Below are 18,475 nucleotides of genomic sequence, written 5' to 3' on the forward strand. Positions count from 1 at the left end.
TAGACACTATCAGAGTCTTTTGCAGTCATGGTCCGAGTATCTACGATCGCTGGCGCAGCCATATTGGTGGTTTCGGCATCTTGTAAGTGCGCCAAAGACCACTCTGCAATATTCAAACACGGCTAACATATGATCATGGGTTCAAGGCCTGCATGTCATTTCGCCCTCGAGCGGCTCGGAGCTTGATCTCTCCGGAACGACAAAGGTCGAATGGTCGTCCTCTGAGTGAGAACCCCAACCACCCCTCCTACCCCCTTGTGAAGCTAAAGGCAATACAATGACAATGTCCTAACGCATCCAGTTCTGACCCATCCACCTTCAACCTCTATCTGCTGAACAAAGACATAGTCCCCAGCATCAACCTCAAGATCGCATCGAACCTTACCACGTCCGACGAGGAGTACACCTTTGATGGCGTCGATGTTCTGCCGGGGTACGTTTATTCGAATCATTGTTTGTTCTTTCACCTCTTTTTTTTTGCTCCCTTCCCACGCGGCGAGAGAGCAGGGAGGCCAATCCTGCCGCTTGGCCCTTGATAGCACTCGAACCAGTCTGTCCAGCACATCATACCTAACACCTCTGTACCACAGCTCCGGATACATATTCAACCTAAAAGACGTCTCCACCAACGACATTCTTGCCCAGTCCGACGAATTCACCGTCGTCTCCCACGGAGACAACACAACCACTTCATCTGCTGCGACAACCGCGACCGCAACAAGTACGGACGGCGGATCTGCGTCAAGCACCGATGAGCCCAATGGGGCTGCTACTGGGCTTCCTGTCGCTTGGGGTGTGATGAGCGTTGTTGTTGGAATTATGTGTGCTTTCTGAGGGGATATCTGATTATTGCGGGTGACCTTTTCGGCGGTCTTGTGTGGTTTCTGGTTTACTTGTTGCTTGCTGTGTTTTGTATTTGTTTTCCTGTATTCTAGTACCTATGTGGTGCCCCTAATGTTTGTTTTCAGCAATGTAGACTATTATCGTATTTTATGCCGAGTCCGATAAGGCCAACTAAGAAGGGGGCGTCAACAATTGGTCGATCAAAGACTGAACCCGGTAAGCAGCTTTTCAACGAAGTTGGCGGCCGAGCACCATTCTCCTAGCAGCCATGCTAACGACACAATCGTCTTCATCAATGTTACCCATGAATGAAATAAAATGATTGCGAATAGCTTTAAATATTATTATTTTGGGTGATTTCGTCACGTCACAAAGAACCGGTAAAATAATACTTTACCAAGATCCCCTTTATTTATATTAATAATTACTGGGGTTGACTAGAGTAGAGAATAGACCTGTATTACTGTTATTCTGGACCCAGACCAGGCATGCGGGAAACCTAGCTCTAGTAAAGTTATCTACTAAGTATTTATACTAAAGATACAGAGCTAGTTATCTTTATTAATAGTCTAGTATTATATTACTGTTACCCAGCCCTGGGAGACTCTAAAAGCGGCTGATCCCATAGATAGCATTCATATGTAGTGAGCTAGGGCCCTAGCACACGCTTATTAATAATAAATTTAGTTAACCTGGCTGGAATCCTGGTTGTTACTAAAGCTTATAAGATTATCTTACTATTACTTCTCTAGTTATAAGTGACTCTATCAGTCTATCTTTATAGTTATTCTATATTATTATTAATTAATCTCTATAGTTTTCTATAATTATATTTCTAGTACTCTATAAATTTCTTACTAGTTCTTATTTAATTTATAGAATAGCTTATATAGGATATTCTTCACTGGCCTCCAGGATAAACAGTGGTTTAACTTCAAGCCTATAGTAGCCCAAGTATATAAATTAGCTGCATGAACACTTGCCGCCGGAGCGCCTACTGACCGGCAACCGCTAACTGACCAACTGCCGACCCCCGAGCATCTCCGACAACCGCCACCAAGGAGTAGATATATCACAATCCTGCAGAGGCAACCAAGGCCTCGCATATTCCTAACTAGGAAGGATCTACCAAAGGGAACTGTACAACTGCCTGACGGCCTGACGGCCTGACTTGGACGGGTTCGGCACCAGGACCGCCGCCGGTCCGCTGTCGGAGACCACCCTTGAAGGGAGTTCTATATAAGACCTCTAGATATTCCCGTTCTATAGATCCTTAAGCAATTCATTCTGTTTCTAACGGAGCTATCTGATTGGCTGAGCTCGAACACCTAAGATCGTTGACATTACCTGATAGTTGCTAGACCTTTGGCATCGTTCGGTGCCTTACATATTGAATTTATAAAGAAATTGGAATAGTAAATAGCTTTCTAATTCTTAAACCCTAGGATCCATTGTAGTTCTATCTAGCGGCGCACTATCTAACCTTAGAGTCATAGTGATCATAAGTTCATAATAAGCAGCCTCAGTCTGGGGTATGTATATCCTCAAGGCCTAACAGATAGAATCTGTTTATCCTGTTTCTCCAGCAGAAGCTTTCCTGACAGCCTGTTATCACTAAATCTAGTAGCATGGGTAAATATCTACTGACCCTATAGCTAAATCTTTTAAATAATACTGTAAGTATAAGGTCCTTGGCCTTTGGGGTTATTGCGAATAGTGTGAAAGAGTGTAATACACCTAATAATAAAGAATATAGTGTCGCGATAGCCGGATTTCAAGAATAAAGGATAGTTAATAGATTAACACTGAAGTTCTGAGTATCTGCCCTTCGCAAAGCGAAGAGATATCTCTCTGGCTGAGTCAGCATGCGAATACTCTGTATTCTTCGCAGAGGCCTTACAGTAAGGCACCAAACAATGCAAGGGTATTCTATTATGTCATAAAATCGGAGTCACTTGTACCTGGAGAGACTGATCAACTATTGGTGGTGGGGTGGCATTCAAATCCGGAAAGAAAGTGCACTTCACGCAGGTAGAACTTGGAATTGCATGACTACCATAAGCTTTTCCTTCTTAAGATGAGCTGGCTCACCTGACTCTCAGGCGTCTGCAGAGTATTAAAGTACTCCATCACCGCAATTGGTATGTAAATTTAGCCCCATCCAAAATATCTGGTTTGTATTCTGATTGATCTGCCGACCAACTTCTAATTTTCCGTCAATATTCAAAGCAAAGAAAACTTCAAGAACACAGGAATTACCATCCCTGCCGGTTAAGATGACAGCTGATTCTAAGATTCCACTCTCCTCTGAAGAGGTCAGCTCACGGGAGGTAGAATGGTATCATCCAACCCTGACCTGGCTACCCGACACGACTGCGCAATTATTCCGTGAATATTCAGCGATCCCACAAGAAGAGATCGTGAAACATATTCAGGATATTAGGGAGAAGGCATGGGATATGTAGGTCTAACAGAATATATACTATATTATTCCTTGCTAACTTATCTGCCCCTGTCTCTAGTTACCCATATCCATGCATTGGAATTTTCCGCTTTATTGATTTCGGAGCCTATTTTTGCCCTGTATACCCCGATGTGCTTAAAAGACTGGCGGCAGGACAGACCTTACTTGATCTGGGCTGCTGCTTCGGCCAGGACCTCCGTAAACTAGTTTTTGACGGAGCTAGTTCTGAAAATCTTCTCGGAGTTGATCTTCATGCTGGGTTCCATAATCTAGGCTATGAGCTTTTCCGGGATAAAGAAACACTAAAGGCCCGTTTATACTCACAGAGTATCTTTGATAAGGAGTTCCTGCCAGAGTGGCAGGGCAAGATTGATATAGTCCATATGGGGGCCTTTCTACACCTCTTCAGCTATGATCAGCAGAAAGTCATTATCGCAAAGGTAACAAAATTACTTCGTGGCTGCAAGGGCTCTCTCGCCTTTGGCCGACATGCTGGGGCTGAAGAGGGGGGCCCAATTAGCCTTAACACCAAATGGGACTTGTTTGCACATAGCGATGCTACTTTGAAGAAGCTGTGGAATGAAGAGGGGGCAGGAAAAGGTGAATGGGAGGTGAACACTCAGCTTGTACCCTTTGAAGATAACGAGGTAATGGACGGCAAGGCGGGGTCAGTTGGGCGAGATGATCGCATTCGAATGATGTACTTCTCAGCAACTCGGGCATAGAACACATCTTCATGATAGATATGATATGCTCTTACCAGTCTTCCTGCAATATACGCACTCGCAAATGAAAATTTTTGTTTCCCAGTATAATATATAAATATCGGGGGCTCTCACTTACTCAAGATAGCCCGGACCTGGTATAAGAGATTAACAGCCAGCTGGAGAAGACTGTCGGGGTAGCTGCACGGATGAAGTATCTGTGGCCCTGAAACACGGAGGATATATGGGCCTTCAGATCTCTTTATAAAACATCTGCAAGGCTGCCATCGATGACTATCTATTCCTGTTACAAGCTTTTCCAATAAGCCTCAATCAACGTTAATCCTTGAAATATACCGTGCGAAACCTAGCATTTAGGTGTTCTTGATGAAAGAGTAAAAATACTTTGGGTTGTTCGTTAATTGGTATAATTTCGGAGTTTGTCACCTATGTATTGATATATCGAATCTCTACATTCGTGCTTGCTTGTATGGAGGTCTAGTTTGCTCAACCTAGCAGCTACGCTGCACTGAGTACACGAAAATAGGGATAAACTAACTAAATTAGGAAGCTGAGGAATGTCTGGTACTGTGTCGCTGTGGCCCAGCCCTGGGAGGCTCTGAAAGCGCCCGATCCCATAGGTAGCATTCACATCTGCAGCCTTCGTGCCCCGACTGCTCCCGGGATATCCGACATCGCCCGTCGCCATCCCGCTCGTTGATTCAGAGATTTCTATCCCATGGTATGGTCGAAGCTCGTTACAACCGCCAGCGGCCATTCAATCCACCCCTTCCTCCGCGGACCTAGGATTAACTCGGCTACTGCCACAAAACGCTGAGATAGTCGATGGGTCCACCATCTGTCTGAACAAGCTCTGTCGAGTACGATTGCGTAGTGCGCGAGTACGACCATCGCATACGCGTTCCCCTGTTCCATCAAACTGACGAACTCGGGCGACAACCGAATATACCACGTGAACACACTCGGGATATCGTCGAGACGCCCAGCGGACAGCTTTCTATGCATTCTTCTCAGATCGTAACTACTTGTTTCAATGTTGCTCTCTTCATTATTCTTCGGTGGCAAGACGATCAACTGAGTGACCATCGCGAACGTATCTCGAAGACAAGATAGTGAGGCAGATAGGGTACACGCCTGCTCCAAGGGTACCGTGGGGGCTTCTCCCCATAAACGACCCAATCTCGCCAGGTGCTCGTCTTCCACACGGATCCATTCCATGAGGTTCTCGCTGAGCGTTGGTGGGATGTATCGTCGGATGGCGGGAGATAATGGACCAGACGAAATCCACTGCTGGCATCTCCAGAAAATGCCGAAGATATTTTGAATGCTGCGCGCGACTCGTGCCGCCGCAACCGAGAGGCCCCGAATCGTTTCTTCACATTTATACGGTTGGTCCTCTGCTCTCTGAAGCAGGACGCTGGCCTCTTCGCTCGAGTTTGCAAATGAAACCAACACCACAAATATGGCGAAGCCGAAGAGAGCAGAGGAATTATTCTCGGTGATATTCTTAATCGATTCCAGATAGCCCGGAAGGGCCTGGTTAAAGTGGTACGCGCTGTCTATGAGAAGCTTCTTTGATGTTTTTGGCTGCGACAAGCTGGCAAGATGAATGTAGGCGACGCTCAGGAGGCCATGCCCCAGGAAGGAGAAAGAAGCTGATAGACTTGGAATGTCTTCGCGGAATAATTTCGCAAGAGACGGTGACCCCGGCTTTGTGAAGGCCGCAGCCGTATAGATCTGGAAATGGCAGTAGAGCTCGACGTCTCGAGTATTGTCGCGACAGAATAAGAGGGCAGCTCCTGGGCTAGACACCCGAGCAGGTATTCCGAGCGCTCTTGCTCGCGATGACTTTGCGCCCGTGGCAGTGAAGAGTTCTTGACATTTTGAAGCGGGTTGAAGGTCCTTGAAAGAGCACTCGACGGACCGCTGCGAGCAGTTGGTGCACACCGGCTTTTCCTCATCACACTGCCCAGGATTAATCCTTTATTCGGAGCGAAATCAGTGCCGGTGACGTACCTTGATCCTCCGCTTCTTGCACGGGGCGCACCCATATCTCGATTTGTGGTGGAATTTGCGACTCTTTGTCGCGGGTACCGTATCGTTAGCCATACACAAGGCTGTGGAGGAACGAGCCAGGAAACTTGGGCGTCTGGAGAAACGCTTATAAAGCCAGAAACGACACCGCTAATCTTAGTAAAACAGAGTTTGACAGCCGTTTTTTCACGCGTAATCTCGGCGCCGTCCGAGGAACTTGGTTACAAAGATGTGTGTTCTTCCTCTGGTCTGGCCAGCAACGGGCGGATGGAATTTTACTTCACATCCTGTCGACCGATTCTGAACACTTTGTAACTTATCATGGTGCGAAAACAAAAGTGGAAGAATTGAGAGAGTGAATTAGTATGTGCTACACTAGCCTTATGAGCTTCATTTGGTCAGCTTAGCAACGAAGCTCCCACTTATCACTCTCGCCAATTACAAGAGAAGATAGAAGTCTTGCAGGACCGGGTGCTAGAAGCCAAGCAAAGATATAATAAATCTGTTCATGAAGTGAGAAATAAGAAGCAACAACAGCAGAATCAACAAATCAGGAAGAATCTAAAACAGTATAGATATAAGTAACCTGTGATAGACCTAGAACAGCAGCTGGCTGGGAAGCTTATTAATACTAAAGTAATGGACACTCTAGAGTAGAGGGGATCTATACTGCGGTAGTAAATGCTAATAATTAATGCTATACTTACCGTGCCAGGCGCCACTCTGGAAGCGGAGCAGCAGCGCCAGATCCATATAATTAATGCTGTGACTGCTTTCTGTGGTATAGAAGAGGGCTGTCCTACACAACAACCAGTAGGACCAGGACGGCAACCTGCACCTGAATGTAATGAATCTTACGCTTCTTTTAAGCAGTAACAAACCTGCCTGGATGACAAGACTGAGATAGCCCTACGCCAAGCAGTAGAGTCCGTGGGGCTTACACATCGGCGTGGTTAGAAAAAAGGTCGGCATGGCTACAGAATTAATCCGAAATTATTGCCACATCTTAAATTATTCTAATTCTACAGATTTAAACCACGATAAGCTATAATTTTATTATTAAAAAAAAAAAAAAAAAAAAAAAAAAAAAAAAACCTCCCTAATCTCCCTAATCTTTAACCACCCTAATGCGTGGTGTGTATAAAGTGTGGAATTAGTGGCAATAAACAGGTGGGTCTAATCCTAACCACGCTGACCTATTTTCTAACCACGGCGAGCTGCGTCCCCAAGTCGGTGCAGGTTACTTCTCCAAAACAATAACCCCGGATCTGCTTTCTCTGCTTAGGGAATCCAGACCTCCCACTAAAGGACCGCCTTTTACAGCATATAATACCTGGTTCGCTCACAAGGTACTTTCTACGGAAACATGTAAACCCCCCTTGGCCGGATAGAGAGGTGAAATATGAAATCTGTCACGGAACGCCATTCTAATAAAAGTCTGAGCTCCTGCATCACGCACACGTTTCTCGTGGGACTGTTGTGGGAGGCGTGACTCGGAGTAGGCTAGTGAAAGAAGCTAACCCTCCTTGAGTCCGGTCACAATCATTGAATCTTGCAAGAAGCCCTCTCAAAATGTCTTCAGTATCCCGTCAACAGGCTGGAGTGTTTTACGCTCTTGCTGGGCGCGCAGCATGATTCAGTCATCTTATTTTCCTTCTGTTTCTCCATAAATCATAAGAAAGCAAAGAAATATTATTCTCTGCAAACAATGCGACGCGACACAGTCGAAAAACTTGGATTAGTATTGAACCCGTGTTACGCTTGGACACTGTCGAGCCTTGACTTCCAGTTTGTCTTACTGCGGCTCGACTCTCGTGATCGGAATAATTTGCATACGATCATAAATAATGAATTGCGGTTTACCGAACTTGGTGTTGTTTAGGTGTTCCTGCATGCGCACCATGACGCATGTTAGATCAGGCCAACAAGAGATTGACCTTCTTTGTCGAATTGTTGCAGAGACTCCATCGAAACCTCCAAAGGCGGCGTCGGGCTCCTTACTAGATGACGCTATCTAATTCAGGGATATGCAGCACATGGTGCAGTTGACTAACTTAGTTAACATATTTGATTTAGATAAGCAAAGCACCCCCTTCAACAACATTGATAGTTCCCGTCATAAATTGATTCCTCATTATGGCAAGAAAAGTCTCGGCAGCGTCTCCCGGGTCGCCAATCCTTCCTAGCACAGAAGCATTCTTTGCTGCCTGAATAGCTTCCTCACCCCAACCTGCCATAGCCCGGTCGAATAATTCCGTTTGGATTGCACCAAGAGAGACGAGGTTCACGCGAATCGGTTTCAGCTCCAGGGCGAGGCTCCGAGTCAGCGCGTCTTTTGCCCCTCCAACGCCGGCCCAAAGTGGCCAACCGGGGGGAGGCTTGTATGTGCCGGCACCACCAGTTAAGGTGATAGAGGAGGTATAGCCAGGTCGGAGGTACTTGACCGCTACCTTAGCGAGCATTAAGTCCCCGATGAAGTGATACTGGCTGGCTGCGATGAGGCTGCTGGGTGTTGCTTCGGCAAGGGTTATCGGGTTTGGAAATGAGCCAGCAGTGCTGATGACATGATCGACAGGTTTTGTTCCCTTATCAGTGGCGAAGTCAAAGACCCTAGAGATGTCTGCCTCTGCTTGCTCGCTGGATATATCGCAGGCGTAGCCCCGGACATTTATGGCTGCAGCTGGATAAGAGGCCTGGAGCCTCTTCACGGCCTTGTCAACGTTTTCCTGGGTCCGGCTAACTACCACCACGCTTGCACCGAACTCGAGGCTAGCTTCGGCTGCTGCAAATCCTACGCCTGATGTCCCACCGACAATAACAATCGACTTGCCGCGAAGTTTGTCAGCGTATTTTAGCGCCATAACTTCGAAATCCAAGACCCAAAAAAAGAAGATAAGAGTAGGAAGGTAATAATGGCCGACATGGTTCCGCCACAAGCAGGGGGTACAGTATATATATATATATATGGGATGTTAAGAGATTTTGATAATTCGGTCCTGGTTATATGTACCGGAACCGGACGTAGACACCTCCGGGCATCCGGCTTTGGCTCTGATTGGTTTATTTGATTATAAATTCCCAACCACCTCCTTGCACCTAATCCAGGGTACAGTCTTAGATGTTGGTCCCTCCGGTCCCATTCTATCGGCTATGATTGTATCCGGGATCCGGATTACGGCTCCTCAGCCACGCCGTCGGTATCGCGGATAATAATAAGCATATTCGCCCCTAATGGATATGTCCAAAATCCATAAAAGGGAAAAAGAAAATTCTTTAACCTAGGAATACAGAGCAGGTATTCTCACCATCCTCAGGAAATAGACATTTTTTGCTAGTCATAATTCAGGAATCATACCGCATAACCGTCAGCCATATGGCATGCCCTTATCTAGTTCTACCTCAGCAAGGCTGATGTCCTATCCATTTAGCTCTCTGCCGTCAATTGAACTGCCATCAGATTTTATCTGGTCATCCAATCTGCCCTCATCAGTATGTCATGATTGTACTATTTAAATCCATCGACGCCTTTAAGAACCTGGATATGGACTAACCTAGGCTGAAGCCCTTCCTTAGTCCAAGACTGAGCCATATCTTCTCTCTAGCTGTTTTCTCTACTTATGGTATTTCCAATTTACATCCCGCCTTGCGTTCACACTTCCCCTGGTAACCCATATATACCGTGGCATCTAGATCTTCTGGATTGAATGTTCCTGCAGCCAGCAGGCCCGGAGCTAGCACGGTTGACTTATCAAATGATCTACTACCGCCGCCGGAGCGCCTACTGACCGGCAACTGCTAACTGACTAACTGCTGACCCCCGAGCATCTCTAACAGCTACCACCAAGGAATAGATATATTATAATCCTGTAGAGATAACTAAGGCCTTATATATTCCTAACTAGAAAGAATTTATTATAGAAAATTATATAACTACCTAATAGTCTAACTTAGAGAGATTAGATATTAGACTACTACTAGTCTATTATTAGAGATTATTTTTAAAGAAAGTTCTATATAAGACTTCTAGATATTCTAGTTCTATAGATTCTTAAATAATTTATTCTGGTTCTAACAGAGCTATCTGATTAGCTGAACCTGATTTCTTCGTACATTGACATCACCTGATAGTTGCTAGACCTTTGGCATCGTTCGGTGCCTTACATTAGTAACAATAAGGATTCCAGCCAGGTTAACTAGATTTATTATTAATGAGCGTGTGCTCGATCATATATTCTATCATTCTAATATCATTTCAATGGCAATTTATCTCGGCACAGCCTTCAACCTGACCCCCTCAGCCGACGTTTCCAACAAAAGCTCCATCTTCCTTGACGTATCCTCCATCCCCTTCAGCGTCGGATCCGCCTTCAGCGGTTCAGGAGAATCAACAGTTAACCCCGAGAACAACAGCGCCAGAGGCGACGACTTCCAGATATACTGATTGCGAGTGTGCAGGATCGTAATAATCAGAAATAAGCCACTAAGCAGAACCAAGGCCCCCGGCAGAATCATCCAGGGCCAGCGCACATGCACGAATGACTCCACGGTCCAAGTAATCCCTGTAACTGTTGCTTTGCAGACTTTGGATCGTGCTTGCAGTGTTAGCGATCTTGCGAGCGATTCGAACACTGAGGTGATGTCGGTGTAGTTCCCTTGCGTGCCGTAAACGGCCTCGAGGGTTTCGGGTTTCCAGCTTGGTCGGTTGCTCACGAAGAGAGACCCTTTGCCTTGGAGTAATGGTGAGAGGGAATTTGATAGGGCTAGACGGCTGAGCCAGTTGACGTTGTATGTGCAATCTTCTGCGAACTTTGTGTATGGTTTCTCGTGGCGTGTCCCGTTGACGTAGCAGACGTCTGGTGTAATAGCAAAGTCCTCCAATGAGGATGACGAGGCGTTGGAGGTGGTCGAGACTGTCGAGATTGCCTCTGAGAATTCACCTTCCTGCACAGCTGCCTTGTATGTCTTGATGCAGAAGTAGAGCGCGCATTCTGTTGCGCTGATCGACGTTGTCCCGTAGCCTGCTGAGCTGATGGCGGTGAAGTTGAGGATGAGCGGTAGGTCTGCTGCAGGTAGTTTGATGAAGTCCAGTCCCGTCGTGCTGTTCATCAAATAGACCATGTTCTGGGCCGTGGTGAAAGAGAACCCGTTAGGTAGTGTATAGTGGTACTTGGTCAGCATTGGTCCAAGTGGTGCCTTGGACAGCTCGAGGGAGTCAGTGATGTTCTCACAGCGACTGCAGATCCCAAGAGACTGGTATGGTGCAAACGTGCAGTTTCCAGTTGGGCAGTTCGCTAATATCGCGTTGCTGTTGGGACTTTGGTTCTGGAAAATCCCAGAATAGATTGCGCCGGCAGTTCCAAGCGGAACCTTGTTCAGTCCCGGGCCCTCGCCCTCGCCGTAATCCGTATACGTGCTGGCATTGCAAACTTGAATAGACGAGTGGCCTAGGGCGTGCACTGAACGCATGTGGATGCCGATAACTTGCTGGACGAACGGGTCTGTAGCGGCTGCTATGACCAGAACGAGACACCCAAATGTAATGAGATGTCTATGCAGGGGTGAGTACCAGGGCAAAGAAGCTTGAGGACCAGGGGACCACCAACCGAGGCATAAATTGAAATAGAGCGACGAAAGCACCCATGAACCCGCGACTGGCAGCATCCAAGACAGAAAGATCACTCAGCTTGTTTCCGTCGCGAAACCAAGACCATTTCAGCTGAGCAAGAGACTCGGCGAGGATAAACGCCATCATAGCTTTCATTACCGTGCAGAGAACGGACACAAGCGCATTGAGAGTAATGCCATACGGCCATTGGGGCATTGGTCTGCCATCATAGTGGAACAGTACCGCGACGATGGCAACAAGAAACCCAATCGAGGTGAGACAGCCTAGGATTTCCAGGGTCCAGCTTGCTCCCCAGGATTTCTGTGTCTGAGACTGCAGGAAAGCTTGTTCGGCCGATGATAGAGGTCGTTGCCGCGCTTGTGAGGGTTCTGGTATGTCGTCGAGTCGGACGTAGGAGAGTCGGTGCCCATTTTTATCCATTTCTGACATTCTGGCAACTATCCTCAGACCTCAAGAAAGGCGAAAAACAGTTCACTATAGGGGTGAGCTGGTGACAAGGCTGAAAATAAAAATTCTCAGACTTAAGCTTGAACTACAGTTCGATTTCCTCATCGGGTCCGTAAGTGAAACTAGGGCTGTGAAGCGTGGAGAGCCTCCACGAGGATGTCTTAAATCCATTCCTGGCTGAGGATAGTGTGGCAGGCCTTATTGGGCCATAACCACGGGATGCTGTCCATCGTAATATTAAGATAGCCTATTTGAGCTGCTGTGGGCCGTATGGGTCTGCAACGGTTAACGGGTCTTGCAGATCTTGTTTGCAGCCCGAACAGCTCGCCACAACCCCTGCCTTCTCGAACCCATACATTAAGCTAATTTATTTGGACAGCGCGTTCGTTGCCCTTATTATAGCTTGTGCACGATTGGAACCGAGGCATACGACAAGGCTGAGCCGGAGCTATCAGAGAAGGAACAGTGTCGTTCTTATTCCCGGGAGATAGGGTTGCCTTGTAATACAGGAAATCCGTCACGAGTACTGTAGCCTGTCGGAGAGCCTGTGTAGGAGACGCTCACTGTTGAATAAGACTAGCGAGTTTGCCCAAGATGTCGACTGGACTCGGCGAGATCTACTAATCGAAACAACCGTGGGATCTTATTGCACAAGCGATAGCAGACAAGATATCACGCACGCTGCAGGTATGGCCAGTACGGGTAGTACTGAGAGTATGATTTAATTGTAGTCAGTGGAAAGACTCATTTTATTGAGCGTTAGACTGTTTATTTTATCCTTTTAAACCTGCGGCCTTCCCTCCAGCAGCCCTTTTGGTCAAGTTCCTGCTCATCTTCCCGTGTATGGGAAAACCACCAAGATGCGTTGACAAAGGCCGTCAGTGCAGCAGTTGTTGTGAAGAAACCGTGTTAAAGCGTGTACTTGAACAGCGGCGACCGATCCCCCAGCAGTTGCAATTCCTCCGCTGTATACTTCCGGTCAATTTCCTCCCTGCTCATCCTAGCGTTTCGTCTATTCACGAACCAGAATCGCAGTTCCAGAATAATACTTGCGACCATGCCCGCCGCTGCAAAGGCAAAGGAGCTTCCAAACCCAGTCGGATATGTCGGGGCCTCTTTCTCAAGGTAAATAAAGGAACCAACGAGCCCGCCTGTATTAGCAATGCTAAGCATGAAAGCTATTCCAATGCTTTGCTTCCGAGCTCCTGCGAGGTTGTTGGCTGTCCATGCATTCGCCGCGGGGACGATAGGGTATAAGCCAATGCAGGCAAGAACAACTCCAAAATAACAGGCAGGGATGTTGTTATGGATATTTTCTGACAATGAAAACAGGAGGGAAAAGGCAATAATAACCAAAGCTTGACAGACAACCATAATTGGCATACGCCATCGTAACTTGTCAGCGGCGAGTCCAAAGAGATAGGCGGATAATGCTCCTGCTATATAAGGGGGCATTGAGAGAAGCTGTGCGTTTGCAGAACTATATCCCATGTTGGTTATAATCTGAGGCAGGGTGAACTTCAGGCCATAGTTTGGAATAACATTCGACCAGAAATTCAGAACCTGCAGGTAAATATGCCAGTCAGTAATCACCTTGAAAAGCGAGTTCCAGTCGAATTTGCCAGCACTATCATCGAGCACAAGGCGTCCTTTCTGGGCTTGTTTCCGTAGTACTAGAAAGCGAATCTCCTGAGATTCTAGCCATCGACTAGAAAGCTCAGGAGAGTCCACTAGACACCAGTAGCAGACACCTGCCAGCAGGACAGTGGCAAGTCCTTCGATAATAAAAATCCACCTCCAGCCAGCATACCCACCAACACCATCCATCTTGGCCAGGCCAAATGCCAGAAGCCCGGAAAATGCGCCAGAAAGTGCACTGGCAGTATAGAATATTGCTATTCTGGTTTGAAGCTCATGTGGCAGATACCACTGCGTCGTAAGCCAGACGGCTCCTGGGAAGAATCCAGCTCTATCAAATAAGATAGGTTAGACAGGCTTTCCAGTATGTTCGATAGGCACAAACGTAAGCTTACTCAAAGATGCCTAAAAAGACACGAACCACGCAGAGGCTGGAAAAGTCTCGGACGACCCCTGTTAAGGTCACAACAATGCCCCAGCAAAGAACCAAAATTGCTAAATAAACCGATGGCTTATTGAATCTAGCAATCAAAATATTGCTGGGAACCTCTTAAGCTAATGTTAATAAGCCAAACCACAAACAGCATTCACCGCTTCACATACCAAATAGGACATAGGGGATAAAGAAGATGGCCAAGGCGATATTGTATTGCGTGCCAGACATACCCAAGTCGGGTAACAGGCCTTCAATTTTGGCATTCCCTGTGTGTGGTTCATTGAGTTAGCTGGATGAAATTGCCAATGTGGCCATGGCTTTGAATATAGGACACATACCAATATTTGCTCGGTCAATATAAGAAAATAGATACAGCAGCATCAACACCGGGCAGAGACGCCAGTCAATCTGGAACCCGCTCACATGTTATGCCCAAGTAACTGTATATTAAATGCCGGATTTGCTCACCTTCCGAATGCATTTTGTCCGCAAGTTATCTGGAAAGCTGGCAAGGAAGGCTGCATCCTCGCGACTCAGGCCACTTTCCATGTATGTCTGCTCGAGGCTAGCAGCATCCTCCAGGATTTTCTCAGGGGGACAATTGTCCACCCTTGTCAGGTTGGATGGATTTTTGGAGGACATAGTAAGCTTTGCAATTCGTATATTTGAGGGATTCTGTGGTATGGAGAAGAGAGGCCTTTAGTTTTTATATATTGAAGGGTCGGCACAGCCAAGATACCAACCCCGCGCGTGTTAATCCTTGCGTGGCCATAGCGAGTCAATGGCCTATGCTAAGAGGCCTGTATGAAGGAAAATCTGGAGTATCTGGGGAAAGAAAGTTAGTATACAGTTCTTAGCATTCTTGTCCCGAGGACAGTACATCCGCCGAATATCGCCGAAAAACACCGAAAACGCCCGGCCACGTATATCCACCACTGTCCTGCCCTGCATTCTATCCGCATCACCATCTAAGGGGTGGGGCGAATTACTTCGCCGCAAGGCTCTAAGCACTGAAGACTTGCAGTCGGGTTGGGCTGCCGTCATCTACTCTCATAGTAAGCCACCGCAGCCTCATCAAAAGGCCTCATCCAATACCGTAGGTAAGACAAGTTAATTCTAGAAACCAAGTCTGTATAGCTAGATACAGTCGAATATATATATTATTTCTACCAAATCACCATTTTTCCGTTGCAACTGTCTTATTCTAAGAAATGAAGGGCGGGGAAGTCTATAACCGACAACAAGCATCCGTCGAAGACTGCAGCGTATCCCCCTCAACAAGCACACTCCGATTCCTCTCCTGTGTCGACGGCGGCACATCCAGCCCGGGATTCCCCTTGAAGAAATTCACCGGCTTCAGCCCGACAACCATACGGTCCATCGGCATGACCGGCCAGTCCTCGATGCGCGGGTTATGCGTTGAGCCAAAGGTATACCAGACGACGATATCTTCATTGCGCACGCTTGTCTGTGCACCAGTGTCTTTCCGATGTGCAATAGCTGAGGAGATCCCCTCCCCGCCTAGTGATTGCATGGTATGCCGGCCGGCAGGGAACATTTCTTCGTCGTTGTATCGGGTAACCCAGACGGCGTGTTCGGCGTACTCGGAGCGTTTCGCGTGGTAGGACTCTGGGTGGGAGAGGAGCATTTGGCTGTATGCGGGCATGAGCTTGAATCCGACGGGGGTCTTTGTGATGGGGTTTATCGAGGCCTCGTTGATGATTTTGAAGGTGCGGTTCTTGGTGAAGTCCAGGTCGAGACCGGTTTCTTCGGGGATGATTTGGGACGTTGTGCTGTAGCCGACGCCGAAGGGGTTGTGGGTTGATGGGTCGTTGACTGGCATGGGGTGGGATTCTTCGACCTGCAGCGAGTTTTGTGTGTTGTCGTCGATCCAGGGGTCCATACGGAGGCAGAAGAGGTGCTGGTGGTAGGGGGCTAGCACGCCGGGGGCGACGATGGTGCCGTAGGGGACGTTGTCGGTGAGGTTGATAGGACAGGTGGAGAGGATGCCTGTTGCGCGGACCTCGTAGTGGATGGAGGCGTCCTGGCCGAACTGGAAGGCGAAGATGTATTCGTAGTTGGAGACGGTGATGATGGTCTGCAGGACGAGGATGCGCGAGCGGGCGACAACGGCGTTCTGCGTGCGGAAGTTGGTGTGTTTCCACAGGATGCCGTCGTCTTGCTCGTGGCAGCACACGACGTTGGGCAGTTTGAGGGGCTCGCCGGAGGAGGTGTTGTGCCAGGCGTCAAAGTACTTGATCAGACCTAGACAGTCGCATCCAAGACGGAGGTTGTTTGCGTTGACGCCGGCACCGTCACTGCCCAAGTCGAAGGCGGCCTTGCGGGGATAGGGTGACCGGGGGTCACCGTAGGGCACGAACATCTCGGACAGTGCGAGACGGTAGAAAAGACTGCGTCCATCGTAGCGGATGTCGTGCAGTGTCAGGCCTTCACGGTAGTTAAACCCGACTCGCATGGTCCACTTCTCCCACGACAGGAGATTTCCCTGCGAGCTGAACGAAGGACCATCGGGCTGGACAACCTGATAGGGCTTGGTGGTCTGGCGAGGAGGCGGCCGCAGACTGGGGTGATACTCGCTATCCACGGTGGAATGGATCTTGTTGACATCAAACGGCCGGGGTTGGTCACTGATGCGCTCGTCTTGAGCTGAGGGCAGATAGTAGATCTTGGTGACCTTGAGCTGTTCAGAGACTTCTGCGCAGAGATCCAGAGGATATGCGTAGTAGTTGGCATCGGGGTTGTCAAGGAGGCGCAAATAGAACCAGCACTGCCATATATTAGTTTCCAGATCACACAAATTAAGGAATGGCGTACCATTGAAACCCTCTCCGACATATCATTAATCCCATCTGTGCCATACGCCCACGGCTCGACCACTACCGTAGAGCTAGGAGGCAGCTTAAGCTTCTTGATCTCCTCCTGTACACGAGAATCTGCGAGACACGCCGCCTCGACCTGCTTCATATATTCAGGATCGATGTAGGAGTGTCTTCCGACAAGATGCTCGCTCTTGACGACCTGCTTGCGGTCCAGATCGACTTGCAGCTCGATCAGCTTGTTGGCGCCATTTTCGCCGCGCAGCACGACCTGGACCCGCGAGAGACGCGCAGGCCGGGCGGTGGCTGGGAGGCCCTTGTGCTCGCTCTCCAAGAACGGCAGCAGTTCCTGCTTTGCGGGCTCTTTCAGCGTAATGAAGCGGAAGGCCGGGGCCTGGCCGGGGAAGTGGGCGCGCACGATGGCGGCGGCCCTGGTGATCTCCGCGGGGGAGAGGGGGTCGAGGGGGTGGACAGACATTGTAGTTGAGGAGGATGAGAATTGTTGAGAATAATTCAGTGAAGAGGTTGGCGCCTTAAATAGGCGAGCATACAGCAAACGTTTAAAGTGGCACAAACTGCTAAGGTTAAGAATAGCCGGCCTGTCCGCTATGGTTAGGCATACCCGACTCCTCCATCCACTCTAAGATAGGCTGATGTGTCTTTGATGCAGAGAATGCTTGGACCTGTCGTGATTTGCTGCCATCGCCGACTGCCCACCGTCTCTTAACGGCATCGTATTCGACCTTATCTCCTCTCCCCCAAAGGAAGGACTCGCCTGGAGGCTTGAAGTCTCGCCTGATTATGTCCTTTGAATACCTCCACGGTCGGGTCTCCACAAAGAGCCGTCGTCTGTCTTCTTAACTCCACGACCCAAACGGAAGGACCGAGCGACCGATTATCAAGCGATTCTTGGCGTCTGACAGATCGAGAACAGCTTCTTGGAGTTATCTCTGCTGCTGGCGATGGTCTCGGATTGAGTCGAGGTTATCAGAATACGATTACACCGTGCCTGTGGAATGAACGAAGTTGAAAGTTGATACGATGAAGACGGGCAGTATGTCCGTCTAAAAAAATATGTCTATTCTAATATATTCAATGATTCTCCTTTGGAGTCGAGGCGCGTGGAATTGATATAGTATATGGAACTAGAATCTTGATAGAATGCGATGCTGTAGAACGCCCATTCATGAACTGGTAGATTTGGGTTTATACATAAGGAGTAATATATGCATAATACTATGAAACAGTGAAAGGAAACTCCCAGCGATGGACGTCCAGACGCGACAGCAAGCAGGCTCTCGTACGTAAGACTAATTGCGTCAATCTTAGTCCTCTGCATATATCAAGTTGCATCCGTTCAGCCGGCCCCTAAAGGAAGGGAGAGGCGAGTGCCTGGCTATAAAAGTGGCCGTGCGGTATGACCTT

At 48.1% G+C, this 18,475-nt stretch overlaps 7 protein-coding genes across 7 annotated transcripts; 2 read left to right on the plus strand and 5 right to left on the minus strand.

Annotated features, from left to right (window-relative positions):
- Nucleotides 1-27: 27 nt before the first annotated feature.
- Nucleotides 28-925, plus strand: ASPVEDRAFT_76470 (GPI anchored serine-threonine rich family protein; the record flags this gene model as incomplete). The annotated part of the gene is made up of 4 exons (XM_040816355.1): nt 28-82; nt 147-225; nt 302-433; nt 591-925. 4 exons carry the CDS (start codon nt 28-30, stop codon nt 832-834), a joined length of 510 nt encoding a protein of 169 aa, XP_040673385.1. The 3' UTR covers nt 835-925.
- A 2,067-nt stretch (nt 926-2,992) lies between these two features.
- ASPVEDRAFT_155429 (class I SAM-dependent methyltransferase) lies at nt 2,993-4,118 on the plus strand. Its single transcript, XM_040808460.1, has 2 exons — nt 2,993-3,304; nt 3,366-4,118. Exons 1-2 carry the CDS (start codon nt 3,120-3,122, stop codon nt 4,030-4,032), a joined length of 852 nt encoding a protein of 283 aa, XP_040673386.1. The 5' UTR covers nt 2,993-3,119; the 3' UTR covers nt 4,033-4,118.
- Nucleotides 4,119-4,146: 28 nt separating this feature from the next.
- ASPVEDRAFT_65917 (uncharacterized protein) lies at nt 4,147-6,639 on the minus strand (the record flags this gene model as incomplete). Its single annotated transcript, XM_040815846.1, has 3 exons — nt 6,049-6,639; nt 4,815-5,769; nt 4,147-4,166 (listed from the first exon to the last, which is right to left on the minus strand). The coding sequence occupies exons 1-3, from the start codon at nt 6,139-6,141 to the stop codon at nt 4,147-4,149; spliced, it is 1,068 nt and encodes a 355-aa protein (XP_040673387.1). The 5' UTR covers nt 6,142-6,639.
- A 1,226-nt stretch (nt 6,640-7,865) lies between these two features.
- Nucleotides 7,866-9,040, minus strand: ASPVEDRAFT_46892 (uncharacterized protein). The gene has a single exon (XM_040813662.1). The coding sequence runs from the start codon at nt 8,925-8,927 to the stop codon at nt 8,139-8,141; it is 789 nt and encodes a 262-aa protein (XP_040673388.1). The 5' UTR covers nt 8,928-9,040; the 3' UTR covers nt 7,866-8,138.
- A 1,289-nt stretch (nt 9,041-10,329) lies between these two features.
- ASPVEDRAFT_56942 (DUF3176 domain-containing protein) lies at nt 10,330-12,121 on the minus strand (the record flags this gene model as incomplete). The annotated part of the gene is made up of 2 exons (XM_040815276.1): nt 10,330-11,614; nt 11,670-12,121. 2 exons carry the CDS (start codon nt 12,119-12,121, stop codon nt 10,330-10,332), a joined length of 1,737 nt encoding a protein of 578 aa, XP_040673389.1.
- A 927-nt stretch (nt 12,122-13,048) lies between these two features.
- Nucleotides 13,049-14,855, minus strand: ASPVEDRAFT_142077 (uncharacterized protein; the record flags this gene model as incomplete). The annotated part of the gene is made up of 5 exons (XM_040807797.1): nt 13,049-14,108; nt 14,173-14,326; nt 14,381-14,479; nt 14,552-14,621; nt 14,682-14,855. The coding sequence occupies 5 exons, from the start codon at nt 14,853-14,855 to the stop codon at nt 13,049-13,051; spliced, it is 1,557 nt and encodes a 518-aa protein (XP_040673390.1).
- A 586-nt stretch (nt 14,856-15,441) lies between these two features.
- Nucleotides 15,442-17,528, minus strand: ASPVEDRAFT_33834 (amine oxidase; the record flags this gene model as incomplete). The annotated part of the gene is made up of 2 exons (XM_040810789.1): nt 15,442-17,001; nt 17,049-17,528. 2 exons carry the CDS (start codon nt 17,526-17,528, stop codon nt 15,442-15,444), a joined length of 2,040 nt encoding a protein of 679 aa, XP_040673391.1.
- Between the last annotated feature and the right edge of the window lie 947 nt (nt 17,529-18,475).

This window comes from Aspergillus versicolor (genome assembly GCF_001890125.1).
Source record: "Aspergillus versicolor CBS 583.65 unplaced genomic scaffold ASPVEscaffold_13, whole genome shotgun sequence".
NCBI lineage: Eukaryota > Fungi > Ascomycota > Eurotiomycetes > Eurotiales > Aspergillaceae > Aspergillus > Aspergillus versicolor.

What these genes read in the sequence shown, in the direction of transcription:
- ASPVEDRAFT_155429 (XM_040808460.1), top strand. Translation starts at nt 3,120, where the DNA reads ATGACAGCTGATTCTAAGATTCCACTCTCCTCTGAAGAGGTCAGCTCA. An exon ending in AGGGAGAAGGCATGGGATAT is followed by an intron (nt 3,305 to 3,365) that starts GTAGGTCTAACA and finishes CCCTGTCTCTAG; the next exon opens with TTACCCATATCCATGCATTG.
- ASPVEDRAFT_46892 (XM_040813662.1), bottom strand. Translation starts at nt 8,927, where the DNA reads ATGGCGCTAAAATACGCTGACAAACTTCGCGGCAAGTCGATTGTTATT.